The sequence below is a fragment of the Symphalangus syndactylus genome, chromosome 11, assembly GCF_028878055.3.
Source record: "Symphalangus syndactylus isolate Jambi chromosome 11, NHGRI_mSymSyn1-v2.1_pri, whole genome shotgun sequence".
NCBI classification, from domain to species: Eukaryota; Metazoa; Chordata; class Mammalia; order Primates; family Hylobatidae; genus Symphalangus; species Symphalangus syndactylus.
This window is the reverse complement of record NC_072433.2, coordinates 20,347,218-20,367,400: the sequence shown is the minus strand read 5'-3', so window position 1 is coordinate 20,367,400 and position 20,183 is coordinate 20,347,218. Positions and strand designations below refer to the sequence as shown.

Genomic DNA, 20,183 nt, shown 5'->3' with positions numbered 1-20,183 from the left:
TGGCAATAATGCTGAGAAAAGTGAGCTTTTATCCACTGTTAGTAGGAATATAAATTAGTACAGCTACTGTTGAAAATAATATGGAGACTGCTCAAAAAACTAAAAATAGAACTATCCTATGATCTGGCAATCCCGCTACTGGGTACTTATCCACGGGGAAGGAGATCAGTATTGTAGAGATGGCTGCACCTACATGCTTACTGCAGCACTACTCACAAAAGCCAAGATGTGGAACTAACCTATATTATATATAAAATATATATTATATATATTTTATATATATAATATATATTTTATATATAATATATATTTTATATATTATATATATTTTATATATATATTATACATATTTTATATATATTATATATATTATACATATTTTATATGTATAATATATATATAATATATATTTTATATATAATATATATATTTTATATATAATATATATTTTATATATAATATATATTATATATATTATATATATTTTATATATATATTATATATTTTATATATATTACATATATTTTATATATATAATATATATTTTATATATAATATATATTTTATATATAATATATATAATATATATTATATATATAATATATAATATATATTATAATATATAATATATATTATATATATAATATATATTATATATAATATATATAATATATATATATATATACAGTATAATACTATTCAGACATTAAAAAAAATGAGATCCTGTTATTTCTGGCAGCATAGATGAGCCTGGAGGATATTACATTAAGTGAAATAAGCCAGGCACAGAAAGATAAATACCACATGTTCTCACTCATATGTGGGAGCTAAAAGAAAATTGAGATCATAGAAGTAGAGAGTAAAATTGTGGCCACAGAGGATGAAGGGTAGAGGGGAGGTGGAGAAAGGAGAGGTTGGTTAACAGATACAAAATTACAACTAGATAAGAGGAATAAGTTCTAGTGTTCTGTAGCACTGTGGGGTGACTGGTTAACAATATTGTATTGTATGTTTTCAAATAGCTAGAACATGAATGTTCTCAACACAAAGAATGATAAATGGTTGAGGAGCTGGATATGCTAATTACCCTGATTTGATCATTACACATTGTATACATGTATCAAAGTATCACTCTGCACTCCATAAATATGCACAATTATTACATGTCAAATAAAAATGAAAAATACATCATTTAAAAAAGAAACTGACAGGAATAAGGGAATAAGAAGAGAAGAAAATTCTAGTTTATCTTGGTGGGCATCTATTCTTTTGCCACATAAAAGTCATGGTCATTCCAAAATGGATTGGGTTCTTCCTGAGCCATCTGAAGTGACCCGTTTAGTGCCAAAGAGGATAACAGTGATAAAAGTAGTAATAGTATTAAGAGACTTCCAGAAGCAAAGGTTTTGCTTAACAGAGAGCTGTGAGCCCCTCGCCCCCACCCCCAACCCCACCTGAGACCTTTTTCATTTTGCCAAAGCTAAATGTAAAACCCAAAAGATAGATTCCAGCAGTTTATATTGATTATAAACCACACTGAGAGAAGGAAAGCTATTGATGGAATGTTACTTAACATGATGGGTCAGCACCTTCCTTGAATTTAAAATGAAAGCTCTGCTAATTGAATATGATTCGTCTGAGAATAATATGAAGCCAAAATTAAAGGAGGGAGTTCGGTTTCCTTGTCACTAAGGGCTGTCCAGAAGACAAAAGGAAAATACCTTGGTCTCCTGCATTCCTTGCAAGCCTGTCTATCTTCATTTTGTCCGTCTCAGCTCTTAATTAGTTTTTTAAAAATACTTTTTCTAACTAAATTATACAGCTAGCACCTATCATTACAAAAGGAAATTAAGGTAAAACTTCCTTTTATGGATCTATTGTGAGTTTTATTTAAATCCCACCTTCTCTTCCCCATAAAAATTTATGTTTCTTCCCCATAACCAGCATCATCGTCAACCGAATTTATGTCACTTTTAAGAGATGGCTGTCATGGTCGTTATCAACTGAAGCATTTACTCTTCCTGTTTTGTGCACTGATAGTATACAGTCATATTCAACATTATGCCAGTACAAAATCAAATAAGTGTTTTTATGTAATGAACAAAAACAAGAAGAAATACATTAGTATAGTATAGAGGTTTATTAATGATATCAAATCCCCTACACACATCCATCTAGATTATATGATGTTTATCAAGGATAAAATTATATTCTCCCTCTGTTTCATTTTCTCTTCCCTGTCACAAGCAAAAGGACAGAGACTGAAGAAGTGTATGTGACAAAATAGAACTCTGTGTAGGATGGCACCTGGAGTATGTCTTCTTTTAATGTCAGTTGCAATGAAATTGCATGCAACAATAAGCTTCGTGCTTTGGAAGGAAAAAATCTCCCTCTGGGGTGTTAGGACATTGAATTGGGATGCATCTGGGAGGGAAGGAGAACATTATATGAGGGCAGACATGATCATGTGCCATGCACAGTTGCCTTACATATGGTAGTCATTCAACAAGCAGTTATTCAGTGTATGAGTACTGAGATAGTATACTGTACCATCAAAAGTGAGGATGTTGTTTTCAGACAGATCTGAAATTATCCTGGTTCTGCATTCATTAATTCTAGGCAAGTTGTTTAACCTTTCTGAGCCTTTGGTTCCTTCTCTTTAAATGGTACTAATAATGGCATTTAGAAGATTAAATATGCAAATATATGTAAAAAGTACCTGTTGAAAAAAATAAGCATTCAACAAATGGTAGCTTGATTATTAATGTTGACAGACAAAAAGAGCCAAGTGAAATAGCTTGTGAAAAGACGTAACTTTTTGTGACACTACATTTGAAGGTCTTTTATTTTTCTCAGATAAGTAAAAGAAAAAGAAATAAGAGGCACTCAGAGAGGCCTTAAGGTTTAGAACAAACTGATCCACGTAGTACAGATGTCTGTGAAATGGAAGCTCTAATACTGTCTTTTCCATACTCTTGACTTGTTTCCCTTAATTTTTGACAGTGAAGCCATCTTATAAAATATAAAATATCTGTATTGATGAATGCACGTGTGTCCTTCCATAACAAAGAAAATGGGTTTATTAAGAAATAATTTACTATTTAGAAAATTTAGGTTCATTAACTTTCTGATTTTCTGTCTTCTTGTAGCTTACTTATTTGTAAAGATGCTTCCTAGCACTGTGTAAATCATGCCTGTGTGCTCAGGAGCTGTCCTATTTCCTTTTATTTAACCATCTTTCCTTTTATTTTAACCATCATGCCTTGCATTTGATCTGACACCTTTCATTGAGTTTTGAGAAGGTGATGACTCTCAAAAGATGATAGTCTTTGTTCAAAGATGCTAAGCTAGTAACCTAAAAGATCATTGGTACATATTACTTGAAAGCAATGTGAATTAGATATACTTGCCTCGCTAATAAAGTCAGTTAACCTCATAATTTTTTCAGACTTCTTTTTCAACAAATAGAGAAATCAAGTAGCAGAACAATTGCTTGACCAAAAGGGACTCATAGCACATCAGGGTTCAAGGCCCTTCTATTTAATCTATCATTCCAAACTATTTCCCTCTAAGAACAAGGAGAAACGCTGGACAAAATGAGAAAATCATGAGTTTGAGAACCGGGGAGCAACAAAGCTAGTGACAACACAAAAGGAAAAGAAAACCAAGAGATGTATGCCCAGCATTTAGGACTGGTTTTCCTATATGGCTCCAGAAGACACTGAAAAGTTAAAAGTCGCTTTCTAAAGACCTACATGTCCAGGGAGATAAAAATTGGCATGAGGTCAGGCTAGAGAGATAAAAATTAGAAGAGGATGGGCTCTGGTAAAATGTCCGGACTTTTGGTTGGGATTCTGAAAGGATGCACACTAGGAACAAGGATAAACTAGAACAGACCCTCAATTCAAATCATGTCAGTCTCCACATGAAAGATGGAAATTCTAGTTCCCCCAACAGCTTTCCCAGAGGCAAACCTATATCATCACTGGAAGAAGAAAACTTTATTCTAGGCCTCAAAATACCTCTACAATTTGTATATACAATATCCAATAGTTAGTCTTAAAATAACCAGGCATATAAGGAGACAAGACAACTTAGTAGAAAACTAAAATATGCTCAATATGTTCAATGAAATAAAAAGTAAATTTTAGAAATGTGATGGAGTTCTGGAGACTATAAAAAAGAACAAATAAGAATTGTAGACCTGAAAAATACAATTGAAATTAAGGACTCAACAGATGGATTAAACTGTATATTAGACCCAGATGAATAGAGGCTTGTGGAAGTCAAAGATAGGTCTGAAGAAACTACCCAAAATGAAACATGCGGAGATAAAAGGATGAGAAATACAGAATAGATGATAAAGCAAACAAACATGGCGGGTGTGGTTACTGGAGTTACCAGAGAAGAGGCGAGATGAGGAAGAATAGATAAAGGCTGAGATCAAGCTATCAAAATGCATTATGAAAACCAGGCAAGATAAAACCACAAAACCACATCTAGGCACATTCTTGTAAAGATGCTGAAGACCAATGAGTAAATCTTAAAGCATCAGGAAAAAAAAAGGTTGTTTACCTTAAAAGGAATAATATTAAACTGAGAGCTGATTTCACAGACACTGCTGAGGGCAGGATACCATTATGAAAACAAATGAACTACAAAAAAGTCTTCACACTGAAAGGTACAATTCCAGCCCCCTTCTCCCCCAATTCTCAGAATATGGCCAGAAAATTGGAAGGTTCTTCTGTGGGCAATTTGACCAGCCACAAGGGAAGGCAGAAATAAACTATTAGTTGGGCATCTAAAATGTCCGGTGGCCTTTGGTGGGCTGGCACCCAAGCACACAGAGGCTTTAGAGCTTTCTTTCTTCCTTTCTTCCTTTCTTTCTTTCTTTCTTTCTTTCTTTCTTTCTTTCTTTCTTTCTTTCTTTCTTTCTTTCTTTCTCTTTCTTTCTTTCTTTCTTTCTTCCTTTTTCTTTCTTCTTTCTTTCTTTCTTCTTTCTTTCTGTCTTTCTTTCTCTCTCTCTCTCTTTCTCTCTCTCTCTCTTTCTTTCTTTCTTTTTTAGATGAGGTCTCACTATGTTGCCCGAGCTGGTCTTGAGCTCCTGGGCTCAAGTGATCCTCCCACCTTGGCCTCCCAAAGTGCTGGGATTACAGGCATGAGCCACTGCACTCAGCCTTAGTGCTTTACTCTTAAACATAAGTACTTAACCAGGCTCCACCAGGACAGCCGGTAATGCAGAAGAAAGAAACCAAAAACATAAAAATGAGAACTTGGAGAAAACAAATACAATACGAGAAGGAAGTTTAAAATAAAACAAAATGATAATTAAAAATCTCAGGAAAGTAAAGATGACTTTGTATCCACGAACAAGAGCAGAGTGATATTTTTTAAAAGAACAAGAACAAAAGTATGCTCATAGATACTAAAAATATAATGCCAGAAATTTAAAATTTGATAGGATATCTGGAAAATAAAATTGAGGAACTATCAGAAAGTAGAAAAAGAAGAAAAAGATTAGGAGAAAGACGAGAAAATTAGACAGTTTGTTCAGGAGTTCCAAGACCCGATATGTGCTGCAAAAAAGAGCAAATTCTTAAATGCAGATGAAGAAGTTACCCAAGAAATAATTGAACGAATGTTTTCAGAACAGAGGAAAGGAGATTACGGAGAAGGTTCATCAAATATGCTGCACGGTGGATGGAAACAGGCCCATGTTGAGGCACACCATAACTAAGTTCCAGAATGCTGGACACAAAGAGAAGGCTGCAGGAACTTCCAGATTAAAAAAAAAAATCATGGTCAAAACCAAAAAAATTATGAACCAGAGTGGCATCAGACTTCTTGACAGAAACACTAGAGGAAAAAAAAATTTACTTTCTGAAGGAAAATAAATCCTAATCTTAAATTCATCGTCTAGCCAAAAGACTAACAAAATCTGGGGATAAAATACATTTCAGACATAAAAAATCTCAAAAAATTTACATTCTACATACCTTTTGTCAGGAGGCCGCTGAAGAGTGCTGCACCACAGTTAGGAAGGCATGGATTCAGCAAACAGGGGCTCAAATACAGGAGAGAATGCCGAGGGGTGCACAGGATGTTGCTGTCTGCTGGTCCTAGGATGCCAGCCACATCGCAGGCCCAGAGGGCAGCCTGCCCAGATGGGAGTTGGAGAACAGGAAGCTCCAGGAGAGATTTGTCTCCAAGAAGATGGAACCTGTGTAGAAGATGTTTCTGAAAGTATTGAAAGACAATTTGCCTCTTTGGTTGAGAGTTTGGGGATGAGTTTGTGATTAATGTGATGTCCATGGTAGATACATGAAAACCACATGAAAACAATTCCTGGGAACATGAATGTTGTATAAGAAAGGAAACATCATCATAGGCCATTTTTTTATAGCTCAGCTGAGTTTAGTATTTGCATACTCATGATGGTGCAAATGCAAATATCTATCCCACCAAAAACTAAATGTTAACTATATTGGGAGGATGAAGAGAAGAAAGTGAAAGAGAGAGAGAGAAAGAGAGACATGGAGAGAGGGAAAGAAAAAAGCTATTATTATTTACCATGGGGGAAAATAAATGAATAATGTGAAAACTCAAAACTTAAGAAGTAGCAGTAGAGTACTTAGCAATATAGAGGCAAATCCAAAAAGCAAAGGCTAAAAGAACTGACAGTGGTTGTGTTAACGGGCAAGGATTTGCGCAATGGGGCAGATGGGAGAGTGGATTCCAAGGGCTGCTGCTTTTTACAATATACCTTTTCCAGAACGATTTGGCTTTTGAAATTGTGTGTATGTATACCTTTGATACAAATTTTAAAAATTTAAATCACAGTGCAGAACAGTCTGTAGAGTATTGCACCATTTATGTAAGAAAAAACATGTATACAAATATTGACCATAAAGTATATCTGGAAGGATCCTCAGAAAACTATAACAATGGCTACCTCTGGGGATGGTAACTAGTGACCATGCACTGGCAGAAGAAAGACTCTTCACCCTTTGAATCCATTTGAATGTTACACTGTCTACATGTATTATTTATTTTTTTAAAAGCTTCTAAGAAACAAACTGGGAATGAGACTGCAGCAAGAGAGCAAACAAAGTTAAAATTAAATGAGCTCTAAAAAGAGTGACCATATCCTTTTAAGATGAGTTATTTATTCAGTAAATATAAATGTGTGTCTCCTTGTTACACAAGTAACATTATCTTTATAGAACAAACAGAAGTTAAACAAAAAAAATCACTCATCATCCCATCATGCAGATAACCACTATTAAATTTTTGGTGTGTATCTTCTTAATTTTTTACCGTGTGTGTGGTCTGTCTGTATTCCTACTCCCTCCCATGGGATGGGAGTAGGAATACTATTTTGTTACCAGCTATTTTCACTCAACAATATATTGTAGTCACTTAATATAAATTATTAAGGAATATTCATCTACAGATCATTTACTGGCTAGTTTTATTGCATCATTTGACTCCACCACAGTTGATTTAACTAATCCCCTACTGATAGATTGTTCCCAGTTTTTTACTACTATAAGCAATGCTTGTGTCTTAATTTTGCTGACATCTGTAACTGTTTTCTTTGACTAAATTTCTAGAAATGCAGTTGCTGGGTCAAATGACATGTATGTAACTGAAAGTCTTGATACATCTTGTGAATTTTCTCCCAGAGAATTTGTACAATTTATATCCTACACCCTAGCGGTGTTGAAAAATATCACTCCTAGATTCTTGCTAACATTTTTGTGGATTTTTTTGGCCAAGTCTGACAGATGAAAAAATATTTTATTGTTATTTAAGTTTGTGTTTATTTGGCTTACTGGTGAGGCTGGACACCTTCCGTATATTTACTGACCAACAAATAAATACTACTTTTGAGCCCTTTTCCTATACCTGGTACTAAGGGGAGAGATAAAGGGTAAATAGAATGCTTTCCTTCTTCAAAGAGTTTATAATCTCATAAAAGAAACAAATATACAAACAATACAGCTGGGTTATAATGTGAAGCACAGAGGAGGACGTGATTCATTCTTCTGTCAAATTTAAGTTTTTCGTGGGTTGGAACATTTGAGTGGAGACTTGAAGGCCAAGGAGAAAAAAAGCAGAGAAATGGGGATACACTTTCTGAAAGCAGCATATTTAAATGCAGATGATGCTTGGGACACTTGGGAAAGATAAACGACCTGGTGTCCTGGAAACTAAGCCTAGAAAATGCAGTGGGGTCCTAAGTCTTAGGAAGGTTTGGGAGTAGATCCTCCAGACCAGAAGCTCATCTGGTACACCAGTCTGGATTGTGGGCCGCCATGTTTGCAGAAGAGTCTGGGTGACTTCTCAAATGGCATTGAGAGCCTGCCTCCTACCAAGCTTCACACAAAATGATGGATTCCCCAGATATAAAAAGTGAGTCCACGTATGGATCAAACAGAAAAAAGTGGGATTCCTGAGCTCTGGAACTTGTATGTGAAGTTGTGTGTGTGGGGGGGTGTATGTGCATTTTTTGATGAAGGGGTTCCATGGCTTTCTCAAAGAGGATAAAAAGACTCAGTGCCTCTGATCCAGACATTGGAGAGCCATGCAGAATCCCCAGCAGGATCAGATCACTGAAAGATAAACCTGTTGAAGCAGGATATTTCCCTGACCCCTTCATGGGACTCGCGAAGGGAGTGTCTCCTTTACTCAGCCGCTGCTCTCAACACCTTGCGGGAGGGAGCACGCAAGCGAATGAGGTGGGAACTAGAATGCTTGAGTGCTGAAACCAGCCAACCGCCTTGGCACCAGCAAGATCAAACTCCACTTACTGGGACCCACTGCGCTCCACCCCTCACAGGTGGGAGTGCGCAGGTGAGTGGGTGCAGGAGCCAGAGTGAGTGCTTCTGGGTGCCAGCAGGAGCAAACTACATGCAAGCCCTGTGGCAGCATCTTGGGGGCGGTGGGGGGGTGGGGGGGGTGCAGTGCCTGCAATCCCTGAAGCCCCAGAGGGTGTGTTACAGTGCTGTTTTAGCTCTGCCATCTGTGGACACCTTAGGTGTCAACAGCTCAGTGGGCCCTTTGCCTTGTCGCATGGGGCAGCTGCCCTCTGCCAACGAGGGCAAAGGGCCAGTGTGACAGCCTTTTGTATCTGCACTCAGGGATCCCGAGCTCTTGTCCTGCAGCCAGGAAAAATGAGGTCACATGAACAAATTTAAGGATGGTAAATGTGGGAGATTTAAATGCCAATGAAAGTGGCTCTCAGGGGGAAAGGGAGCTGAAAAGGAGATGAGGCAGGTAGGTGATCTTCCCCTGAAGTCTGGCCATCTGCAGCCGGCTTCTTCTCCAAAGTTATGCCATCAAGCTGTCCCCTCTGTAGTCTCCAACATCCAGCTGCTTCTCCTCTCTGCTGGCTGAGTCTTGAGTCTTTATAGGCACAGGCTGGGGCATGGGGTGGGGCCATGCGTGGTTAAGGGAAAGGCAACATTCAAGTGGGAAAACAGGGATATAAGTTCTCACTTTGGGCCACGGGTTCCGGCTTTTCAGCTTAAAGGTAGGGTTTCACCAGGGACCCACCCTTTTCTAGAATTCCTCTGCTCCCAGTCCCTATCACTGTCAGCAGTGTAGACTGGGGAGGGTACCAGCAGGAAGGAGAACTGGATGGGAAGTTTGGAAAATAACATTAGTAATGATCACCACTGACGGAGCATGTAATCTATGATAGACGAGGTGCTAGATGCTTAGCACCCTTTTATTTTATCTTCAGGTTAACGTTTAACATAAAAGGAAACCTAAACCTAGATTTTAAAATTAGTGCAAGGTCACTTGGCTATGAATGGCAGAGTCCATAGTTGACTACCAGGTCATGAGACTCTCAAGCCCACACTTCTGATTATAACCTTAAATTGCCTCCCGTGTAAAGCTCTACACCATTTCTTCTACATCTCATCTCCTGATTTACAGTTAACTTTCTTAAGCAGCAAAATGACTCGCTTCAGGGAAAAGAACTATGTGACCAGAGACCCCATTTAGAAGACAAAAAGGAGAAAGCGCCTGTAATCCCAGCACTTTGGGAGGCTGAGAGGGGCAGTTCACTTGAGGTCAGGAGTTAGAGATCAGCCTGGCCAACATGATGAAACCCTGTCCCTACAAAAAAACATAAAAATAAGCCAGGCATGGTGGCACATGCCTGTAATCCCAGCTACTCTGGAGGCTGAGTCAGGAGAATTGCTTGGACCCAGGAGGCGGAGGTTGCAGTGGTCCGAGATGGCGCCACTGCACTCTAGCCTGGGTGACAAGAGTGAGACTTCTTCTCAAAAGAAATTTTTTTAAAAAAAGAGAAATGCCTTGGTGACCCTTCATTGTTCTTGTCCCACATAGTGCTGGTCATCTGCTGAAATAATAGTGTAACTCCAAAGAAATCCCTCACTCTGCACATTGCTTCCTATTGTTATTTGCTCTCTTTATTTCATAGAAGGAGATTCTTGCAGATTTCAATTGGCAAATGAGTTATTTGGAAGAAAAGTGCACAATGCTATTTTCTTCAAGCTTCCTAGTTATTAGCCACACTCCCGGTGATTGTTGAGGTGACATGTGCAAACAATGGTGTTCACTTCTGCCTTTCGTGGCAAATATTAAACACATAATAAGGAAACCTATAAAGCTCTGGCTGCTTTACCTTGGGAGCTGAGCACTGCATAAGTGTGCTGCTGCCCTATTGTCAAAGAGAAGGCAAATGTTATCTTTAGATATGTGAACCTCAGAGGGAAGGGCTTAACACTCATCACCAGTGGTCACGGAATTCTGAATTGCAAAAGATCGCAAATATTCCGTCTTTCGCACAGTCATGTTCCCTGCAGGCATGCACATACCTCCTGTACATGTTGTTTACGAGCTGCTCAAACGACTCTGGCTTTCTATCCCCAGATTGCAGAAAAATCAAAGGCAGCTATGGCTGACATTTTCATGGAAGGCTTAGGAAGGCTCATTTTTTTATCATCTTTGGAACAAATAGATGGAACCCTGTATTAGGTTTCTCTTGCTGGGTAACAAATTATCACAAATATAGCGGCTTAAGGCAATGCTAACTTATGATCTCAGTTTCCGTGGGTAAGGGGTCCAGCCATAGTCAGGCTGGATTCTCTCCTTAGGATCTCAAGAGGCTGAGATCAAGGTTCCCTGAGCTGCATTCCTTTTGGGAGTCTTAGTGAGGGAAATATCCGCTACTGGACCCCCCAGGTCATTGGCAGAATTTTTTTTCCTTGCAGTGGAATGACAGAGTCCCTCAGTTTTTTTGGTGGCCCTCAGTCAGGGACTGCTCTCAGCCACTTTGGAGCCACCGTTCCTTGCCATGTGGCCCCTCCCATAGGCCCTCTATGCTTGGAATCTTTTCACCAGGAAGAGTATAGTCTGGTTAAGTCACGACCACTGAGGATAATCTCCCTATCTTAAAGTTAACTGATTAGGGACCTTACCTACATGTGCTAAATCCCTTCACAGCAACACCTGGATTTGTGTTTGACTAAGTAACTGGGGGAAGATAATCGTGCTCCAAGAGGTGGAGATCCTGGGGGCCAACTTAGAATTCTGCCTATCACAACCCCACAGCTTCTCCTTTTCTGGCAAGAGTCTTGTATGTTAAATGCTTCCTTAGCATCCATCTTTGTTTTCTGTTCTGTAATCTGTTTTTTTAAGCAATTACTATTGAGCTCATAATTGTATGTCACGTGGAGCCTTTCAGATTTGGGGAAAATGATGACAATAGCTTTCGTTCTTGAGGACTTGCTTTGTGCCCAACATTGTGCTGAGATTTTACCTGTACTCTCTCACTCATCCATCCCCACAGCTCCATATGGAAGGTACAGTCAATATCCTGAGCTACGAATGAGAAACCTGAGACCTGGCATACATAGTTAGGAGACATCCCCAAAGTTCCACAGCTGGAAAGCAGCAGAGCAGGGACTCAAACCCGCATCCCTTTCCTTCAGCGCCCTCCCTCTCACCCTATTTCCATCAGCTGCTATTTTGCCCTATTGTAGTTCTGAAAGAGTTACTAAATGCCCTCCATAGCTATGATGATTATCATTCGTCCTTTCCTTTTTTAGTCAAATTTTCAGTTTAATAACAGGAAATATCACACTGACCAAGCCCTCCCTAAAAGCAAAGGATAGCCCTAAAAGTCAACCACCAAAGAGACACAAGGATGATAGAGTAGTTTCGAGGCTGACTCGTGTAAGGTAAGAGCAGTCCGGTGCCTTAGCATCCGGCATTTTAATGTGTCTTTGTCTTGGATTCTATAATATATATTGCTGTCTGGTTTTATGCCAAGCATTGATTAATAAGCGTCATCAGAAAACTCACCAATTCAGCCCTGAAGAACAACTTCAGGTCTTTCCAGAAGAGCCAACATGTGTCAGCAGGAAACAGAAGAGAAATGGTACACATCCACTGAAAACTGATGTCCCCTGACTTGAAAGAGCACTTATGCTGATGACACCCTCACTTCATCGTGAACAGAGGATTGACCTGTGCTACCAGCTAGAGGAGGAAAACAAATGATTGGAATAGGAAAGATGACATTGACAGTACTCTCTCTCTGCAAGGCATTTTGCTTTTTGGTAAAAGGACAAAAATGGCATTGATTTATGTTTTCATTGTAAGCTGAGTCTCATAAATGAGCAAAGCTATGTAGGATGCTAACAGGCCATCAATTTGGGAAGAAGGGTCAACAAAGTGAGATCTTGCCCAGAACTTTCTTAGTTTCTCTCTAGCTGCCCCTCCATTTGTCCTAAAAGCAGATGAATGTGAACTCTAAGCCTGCAGTTCCCATAGGATCTGAAAGGCAATTCCCACAGGATCTGTGTTCTGATGGAGTAAGCTCTTCACCTTTCAAAATCTGAGATCTGGGAGAGTTAGGGGAAGATATGAGGATGTGGCAGTAAAGTGAACCAACAAGGAAACTTTGGCAGAGAGCAGCTAGCAGCTCAGCACACTCATCTCTCTTTACTGTAGACCCAGGGCTAGACTACGTTTCCCAGCCTCCATTGGGGTTAGGCTGCATTGACTCAGTTCTGGCCAGTGGAAGTGAACAGAAGTGATGTGCACCACTTCCAGGCATGGTGCATAAAATCCTAGCACACAACCCTCCTTTCTCTTTCTTCTCTTACTGGCCAGCTGGTTGTCAATATGGATCTCTTAGAAACCAAGAGTTAAATATGTCAGAATCTGTTTAGTAGAAATCCTTGAATGACTAAATGGAACAGAAGCCCATCCTCACACCTGTCACCAGTTGGAATTCATGTGGGCCCAAAATAAGCTTCTGTTGTATAAAGCCATTGAGCATCAGGAGTCTTTCTGTTACAACAGCTACCATAAACTTATCTAAAATAATAGCCTAGAATTTCAAAACAGCAAGTAGGGAAAACAATTCTAAGAAAGGAGAAGGTCTGGTTACTCAAGCATGAGAAATCCATTTCCATATATTGCTTTGATTGTGTATGCCAACTGAAAATGATAAAAGTCAAAGATTCCTATCTACTGTAATATAAATTCAAGATGAAATGAAGCTACCTTGATCCATTTTAAAATGTCTATAGAAAATTGAAATTGTACTTATAGCTCTTTTAGAACATATTTTTATGTCATTTTCTATGATTAATATGTTAGAGGATTTTAATGTTGTCACTTTGAGACTGTTAAAATGTTTCTTTTGATAAATTAGGAAGATGCATCGGAAATTATTTCTTTGAACCTAAGTATGGATAGAACATTGTAACATTCAATCCTTATAGTTTCTCTTGGCAATAATAATTGAGCTACAGTCCTGAAAATTAAATTTATAAGGATTATTATCTTTTACTAATATTTTAATACAAAATTATAAACAAATACAGATTAATGCTCTGGAGAGACAGTTTGTTTACTGTTTTCTGATTATTTCAGTACTCTGCTAGAACCAAGTTACTATGAGTAGGAAAGTTATCGAGAAAATTTTGAAAAATAGATGAGTCTTGCAAGATTCAGCATTTTTTTCATGTGCATCCTTTGAATACAGACAATGATACAAACATCTCCATCCAGGTCCTACTTTATCTAGTGTGGTATTTAATGTTTAATTTTTTTTTCTATTTCTATGTCTCTTTGGGATTTTCCATATTTGAAGATTATGAGTAATGGTAGGACTCTTGACTTAGAGTTATATCTATAGTTTCCATTAATACCAAAAATTAAAATTTCCTCATTATCATTCATCTACATCCTCATTTATATACAATTTAAAACCTTGAAAAATGTTCTTCTTTCCTTTATTTAATTCATTTAAATTTTAAAATGCAATTTACTTATTTCCCATGTAGATTTTCAAACCAGGAAGAAATATAACTAGCCTTCTGCTCTGTCTTACATTTGTCCTCAATTATAAATTGGGAAATTGACATTTTGCTTTAAATATTGGATTTTCCTTATTTAAGTACCTGTGAGCCTATTCCTAAGAGAGTGACCATCGGGCCCACTGACCGAATCTATTTTTTTAATCTGTAGTGGCGCCAGACCAGGATTTTGGTGACATTCCAAGGCACTGTCACCCGGTGAGATTCTGCCTGGCTGAAATCTCTAACTCTTGCCTGCAATCTGCAATGTACATTTATGTCACTTACAGAGATCATCAGTGCAACTCTGACCTAAGTTTGTCAGGAGGTTTCCAGTCCATTGTACCTGAACCCCCATAGAGCTACATGTGTTTTTACATTTCTCCTTTTTCTCCTTTTGCTAGAAGTATATCATAGAATTAAATGAAAGAAGGATAATCTTAGACTGGAATGTCCTCTAAGTCCCGCTCTAATAGTAAAATTTGCATTTGTTTTCAAATCCATTGTTTTCTAATGTATGCTTACTTTGGAGGGCTTCTTCTGTGGTACCAAACTCAGGGAGCTTCACGAAGCTTCCTGGGAGATTCACAAGGAAGATTCATGAAGGAATAATCAAACTCTTTTCTGATGAAGTGGAGAGTGTGGCTTTTCCTCTCAGTTATTATCCTGGAAGCATCTAAATACTCTCCACGTCTCTTCTTTTGCAGCTTTTTCTCAGTGCGTATTGGTAATAAATATTTTCTGTAAAGATTAATCCACATAAGTACTTCTGAGTAATGTCTTTCCCAAAATAAAACAGGACTTTCATAATTGATCTAAATGACAAAGCAATCAAAATGGGGAAAGGATTTATTTTATTTTAAGTTCTAGGGTACATGTGCAGGATGTGCAGGTTTGTTACATAGGTAAACGTGTGTCATGGTAGTTTGCTGCACCTATCAACCCACCATCTAAGTATTAAACCCAGCATGCATTAGCTATTTTTCCTGATGCTCTCCACCCCCTGCCCCCCGACCCCTGACATGCCCTGGTGTGTGATGTTCCCCTCCCTGTGTCCATATGTTCTCATTGTTCAACTCCCATTTATGAGTGAGAACATGTAGTTGGTTTTATGTTCCTGTGTTTGTTTGCTGGGGATAATGGCTTCCAGCTCCATCCATGTCCCTGCAAAGGACATGACCTCATTCAAAAGGATGTTTTTTCTTTGATGCTTTTTTATTAACTTTGAGATAATTGTTTATATAGGCAATTAAACAAATTAGAATTTTAGTAGTATTAATAATATAGTGCAATATAATTAGGAATCACATCATCTGATAATTAAGCCCAATTTCATATTTGGAGGGAAAAGAAAATGTGTGTGGTACATTTGTCAGACATTCAAAGGGTTTCAACATCCTTTGCTCTTGTTCTTTAGATTCCCCTGAAGCAGTTTCACTCCGGCCTCCTTCTGAATTCCATTTTTGTTGTTGAAATATTGGTCTCACTAATGTCATTGCTGTCAGCTCCTCGGGGTGTTTATGTATTTCCCACAACACCTGGACCTCAGAGCCATTGAATATGTATTTGTTATATTTACTTGAAAAGCCCAAAAACAATTTGCTCATTAAATTTGTAGAAGACTTGGAGGGGCTAGGAGGAGTGGTCCCTAATTATTAGTAGTAGTAGCTAATAAGTTGAATGTCATAGAATTATAAAAGTTCTCAAAAGATGAAAACCTTATAAAAATCGAAAATACCAACACCTGGATTCAAAAATACAGAAATCAAAATTAAGGAGAGAATGGATGTGTTTAATAGCATATTACAGATAGCTGAAGAGAGAGCTAGTGAACTGGAAGAGAGCTCAAAAGAAAGCATCAAAAATGAAGCACAGAAAACAACAAACAGAAAATGCAGATGAGGCTCAGAAACAGAGATAGGTTGAGAAATACAAATACTACTGTGTTATAGTTGCCTACAGTATTCAGTACAGAAACATGCTGCATGGGTTTTCAGCCTAGGAGCAACAGGTTATACCATATAGCCTAGGTGTGTAGTAGGCTCCACTGTCTTGCTCTACAATGTTCGCACAGCAACGAAATCATCTAATGACACATTTCTCAGAATGTGTCCCTGTCGTTAAGCAACACACGTCTGTATTTCAAAATACGTTTGCAATTTTAGCTAGTGAAATTCTGATGAGGCTAATTATTAATTATTATAAATTAGTAGAAATCCAGATGACTTCTTATATTGTATTTATTAATGAAATTGGTTCATCCTCACTATAACACTAGAAATTTTGCATTTGAAAAACGTTTCTTTTAAAAATTTCAAACTCAAAAAAAAACAAAAACAAAGGAAAAATAAATAAGAATAAAAAATAAAAATTTCAAACTTCATAAAGAATATTGTGCCTTCTGTTGGTATCTCAGAATCTGGAGATTACAGCAGATAATAATTATAAGCTTGTTGGAGAATTGAACTGTTATCTTGGGAAAGAGATGTAAAGAATCTTCACAGAGCATTCAGAAGTAAAATCGTAGGTTTGCTCTTCAGAATCAGATTGCTTTTTGAAAAAAAGGAAAACCAAAAAACATCCAGCTGCTTTAATTCAAAAAATAATGTTTGTCTCTGATGTTGAATTCCACAATGCTATCCATTTGAAGTGCAGAGGGCTTTGACATCTATAGAATGAAAAGCCAAGAATATCTTCCCTGTAACTTGTACTCTTGTGTTGCAGGCACACAAAAAATCCCTTTGGACGATTGAACCCAATGAAGGCATGGTTCCTCCAGAAACTGATGTTCAACTGGCTCTGACCGCCAACCTGAATGACATACTGACATTCAAAGACTGTGTCATTTTGGACATTGAAAATAGCAGTACCTATCAGATTCCTGTTCAGGCTTCGGGAATTGGTTCCACTATTGTTTCAGATAAGCCCTTTGCTCCAGAACTCAATTTGGGGACACATTTTAGGTAAGGAAATCTCGTGGACCAATTTTTATAGATCTCAAATATGTTGCATATGCTGAGCATCACCTCTACTTTAGAAAATTATTTTAAGTAATTAAAACTAGCCACCTCAGTCCCTCTCCTTTCCCATCCTCACTCTTCTGTCTCCTGATGTGTATGTCAGCAACAAGAAGACATTTTCTAGCCATAACTTGGTTGTGTTCTCTAATCTGTGTCCCTCTACGTGCGAGAAGAATATGGTTTGTAGGAAATGCATTCTTTCTCAAACTGGCTACTCTGTGATTAATTTAGACTCTCAACCGTAATTTCTCCTCTTTGATTCCAATACACTGTTAATCCCTCTCCACAAATGTAGAAAATACAGATACAGCTTAGTGGTAACCTAAGCAGAACATACCTAGGAAGGTAAAAATTTATTGCGAGTGTATTTTATCAGCTATTGCAGAGCCAGCAGCTTTTTTTTTTTTTATTTTTTTTTTTTTTTGAGATGGAGTCTCGCTCTGTCGCCCAGGCTGGAGTGCAGTGGCGTGATCTGGGCTCACTGCAAGCTCCGCCTCCCGGGTTCACACCATTCTCCTGCCTCAGCCTCCCAAGTAGCTGGGACTACAGATGCCCACCACCGTGCCTGGCTAATTTTTTGTATTTTTAGTAGAGACGGGGTTTCACCGTGTTAGCCAGGATGGTCTCGATCTCCTGACCTCATGATCCACCTGCCTCGGCCTCCCAAAGTGCTGGGATTACAGTCATGAGCCACCGCGCCCGGCTGCCAGCAGCTTTTTCAAAGCTTATGTCCTCTACTTGACTCCCATAGCACCAACAACTGGATGGTATCCATTGGCTTTGCCTGATTACCCAGGAAAAGCTAGAGGGTCTAAATATTTAAATAAGCTGTGGTACAGTATAGACACCTCTGAGCAGAACAATCTAAATGTGGATATAAAAATCAAGTTTGGTCCAGGCACAGTAGCCCACGCCTATAATCCTAGCACTGTGGGAGGCCAAGGCAGGAGGATCACTTGAGCTCAGGAATTCAAGACCAGCCTGGACAACATGGTAAAACCCCATCTCTACAAAAGTACAAAAAATTCTGGGCGTGGTAGTGGGTGCGTGTAGTCCCAGCTACTCAGCAGGCTGAGGTGGGAGAATCACTTGAGCCCAAGGGGCAGAGGTTGCAGTGAGCCAAGGTCGCGCCACTGCACTCCAGCCTGGGCGACAGAGCGAGACTCCGTCTCAAAAAAAAAAAAAAAAAAAAAAAAAAGAAAGAAAAGGAGAACGACACACACACACATACATATACACACACACATATATATATGTACACACACACATATATAAGGTTTGGGCTGGGAGCAGTGGCTTCTGCCTATGATCCCAGCACTTTACTTTGGGAGGCTGAGGTGGGAGGATTGCTTGAGCTCAGGAATTGGAGACCAGCCTGGGCAACATAGGGAGACCCCCCCATCTCTACAAAATAAAAAAATTAGCCTCGCATGATGGCACATGCCTGTTGTCCTACCTACTTGGGAGGCTGAGGTGAGAGATTGCTTGTACCCGGGAGGCTGAAACTACAGTGAACCAGGATTACACCACTGTAACTCCAGCATGGGCAACAGAGCAAGACCCCATCTCAAATTAAATAAATAAATATATATATGAGGTTTGAGTGCTAAGTGTAGAGGGTATGTATGGGGATTTATTCTTGATTCCTCAGACGAGTCATGTAGCTATCACTGGTTGGCTCTTGGGGGCCAGCTGAATTTGAACTTCTCTGTTGCAGTACTGTGAACAGATCTCAGAAGGTATTCCCCCTGCTTTCTGGGCTCATAGGCCCTGAAATCAAGTCATACATGCTGTGCTTGGAGATGTGACTGACACTAATCAGTTAGGAGCCCTCCCCAAAATCCTTCCCTGTGCTCCATCTACAAAATATGGGACTTGATTGAAAATATCATAAACTAGTAGAAAATTAAGTAAAAAGCAAGTCACATGGTTGAATTTCATGCTTTTAGACAAGTATCCAATTATATTTTTCAAGTCAACTAAATATAAGAATTGTCCTCTCTGCCTGTCTATTGGCCGTAAGCGAGGGTAGTTTGTCATTGCATACCAGTGCTTCTAGTTTCAAATTTCTGTTCGTGCACTCAAATATAATTGTAGAAAACAATACATGGCAAACCAGACCTAATTACATGTTCTTTTAAATCTACAAATAGTGTCAAGTAGCCCTCGAAGGATATTCTGACATACAGAATTGGAGGGTTAGCTAACAGTTTTCTATGAATATAAAAGTAAACTGTAGCTTTTAGTTGCTAATTTGCCCTCTGCCTAAACTTTCTGACATAAAATCACTATGCCCACAGTCTCCAGAAGAATTGTCAAAAGCAGGGCTGGGTAAACTAAACCCTCTGCCTGCTTTTGTAAATGAAGTTTTATTGGAACACAGCCATGCCCATTTCTTAACGTATTGTCTGTGGCTGCTTTCACACTACAAGGGAAAGTTGAGTAGCTGTTACAGAGACCATGTGGCCCAAAAAGCCTAAAGTTTGCCAACCTGTGGTCTAAAGAAATAGCCATATGCCGCCGCTTCTAATTGCATATTTTTAGACAACTCCCTTAGGTTTTCAGAGCTTCCATTTCTTGATCTATAAAATGGTAGTAAATATACTTATCATGACTGGATTGCTGTGATGATTGAAAGATATACTGTGAATAAGTAACAGACATCCTGCCTAGTCTTTATAAACAGTATGTGTTTTTTATAAACAGTATATGGTTTTTATAAACAGTATATGTTGTTTATTATTTCCCCCAAAAGCCTACTGTTAGCCATAAACTACGAAGTAAAGAAACTCCCTTGAGTGTGCCCTGTAGACAC

The 20,183-nt window shown here is 38.6% G+C and overlaps 1 protein-coding gene across 10 annotated transcripts in view; it reads left to right on the top strand.

Annotated features, from left to right (window-relative positions):
• The window catches only part of HYDIN (HYDIN axonemal central pair apparatus protein), a 491,920-nt gene that overhangs the window by 257,321 nt on the left and 214,416 nt on the right, over nucleotides 1–20,183 (top strand). For all 10 annotated transcript variants that reach the window (XM_055298612.2, XM_063611543.1, XM_055298611.2 and 7 more), the window contains one exon: nucleotides 17,073–17,311. In XM_055298612.2, the coding sequence (XP_055154587.2) occupies nucleotides 17,073–17,311 (239 nt within the window). The remainder of the gene's footprint in view (nucleotides 1–17,072; nucleotides 17,312–20,183) is intronic.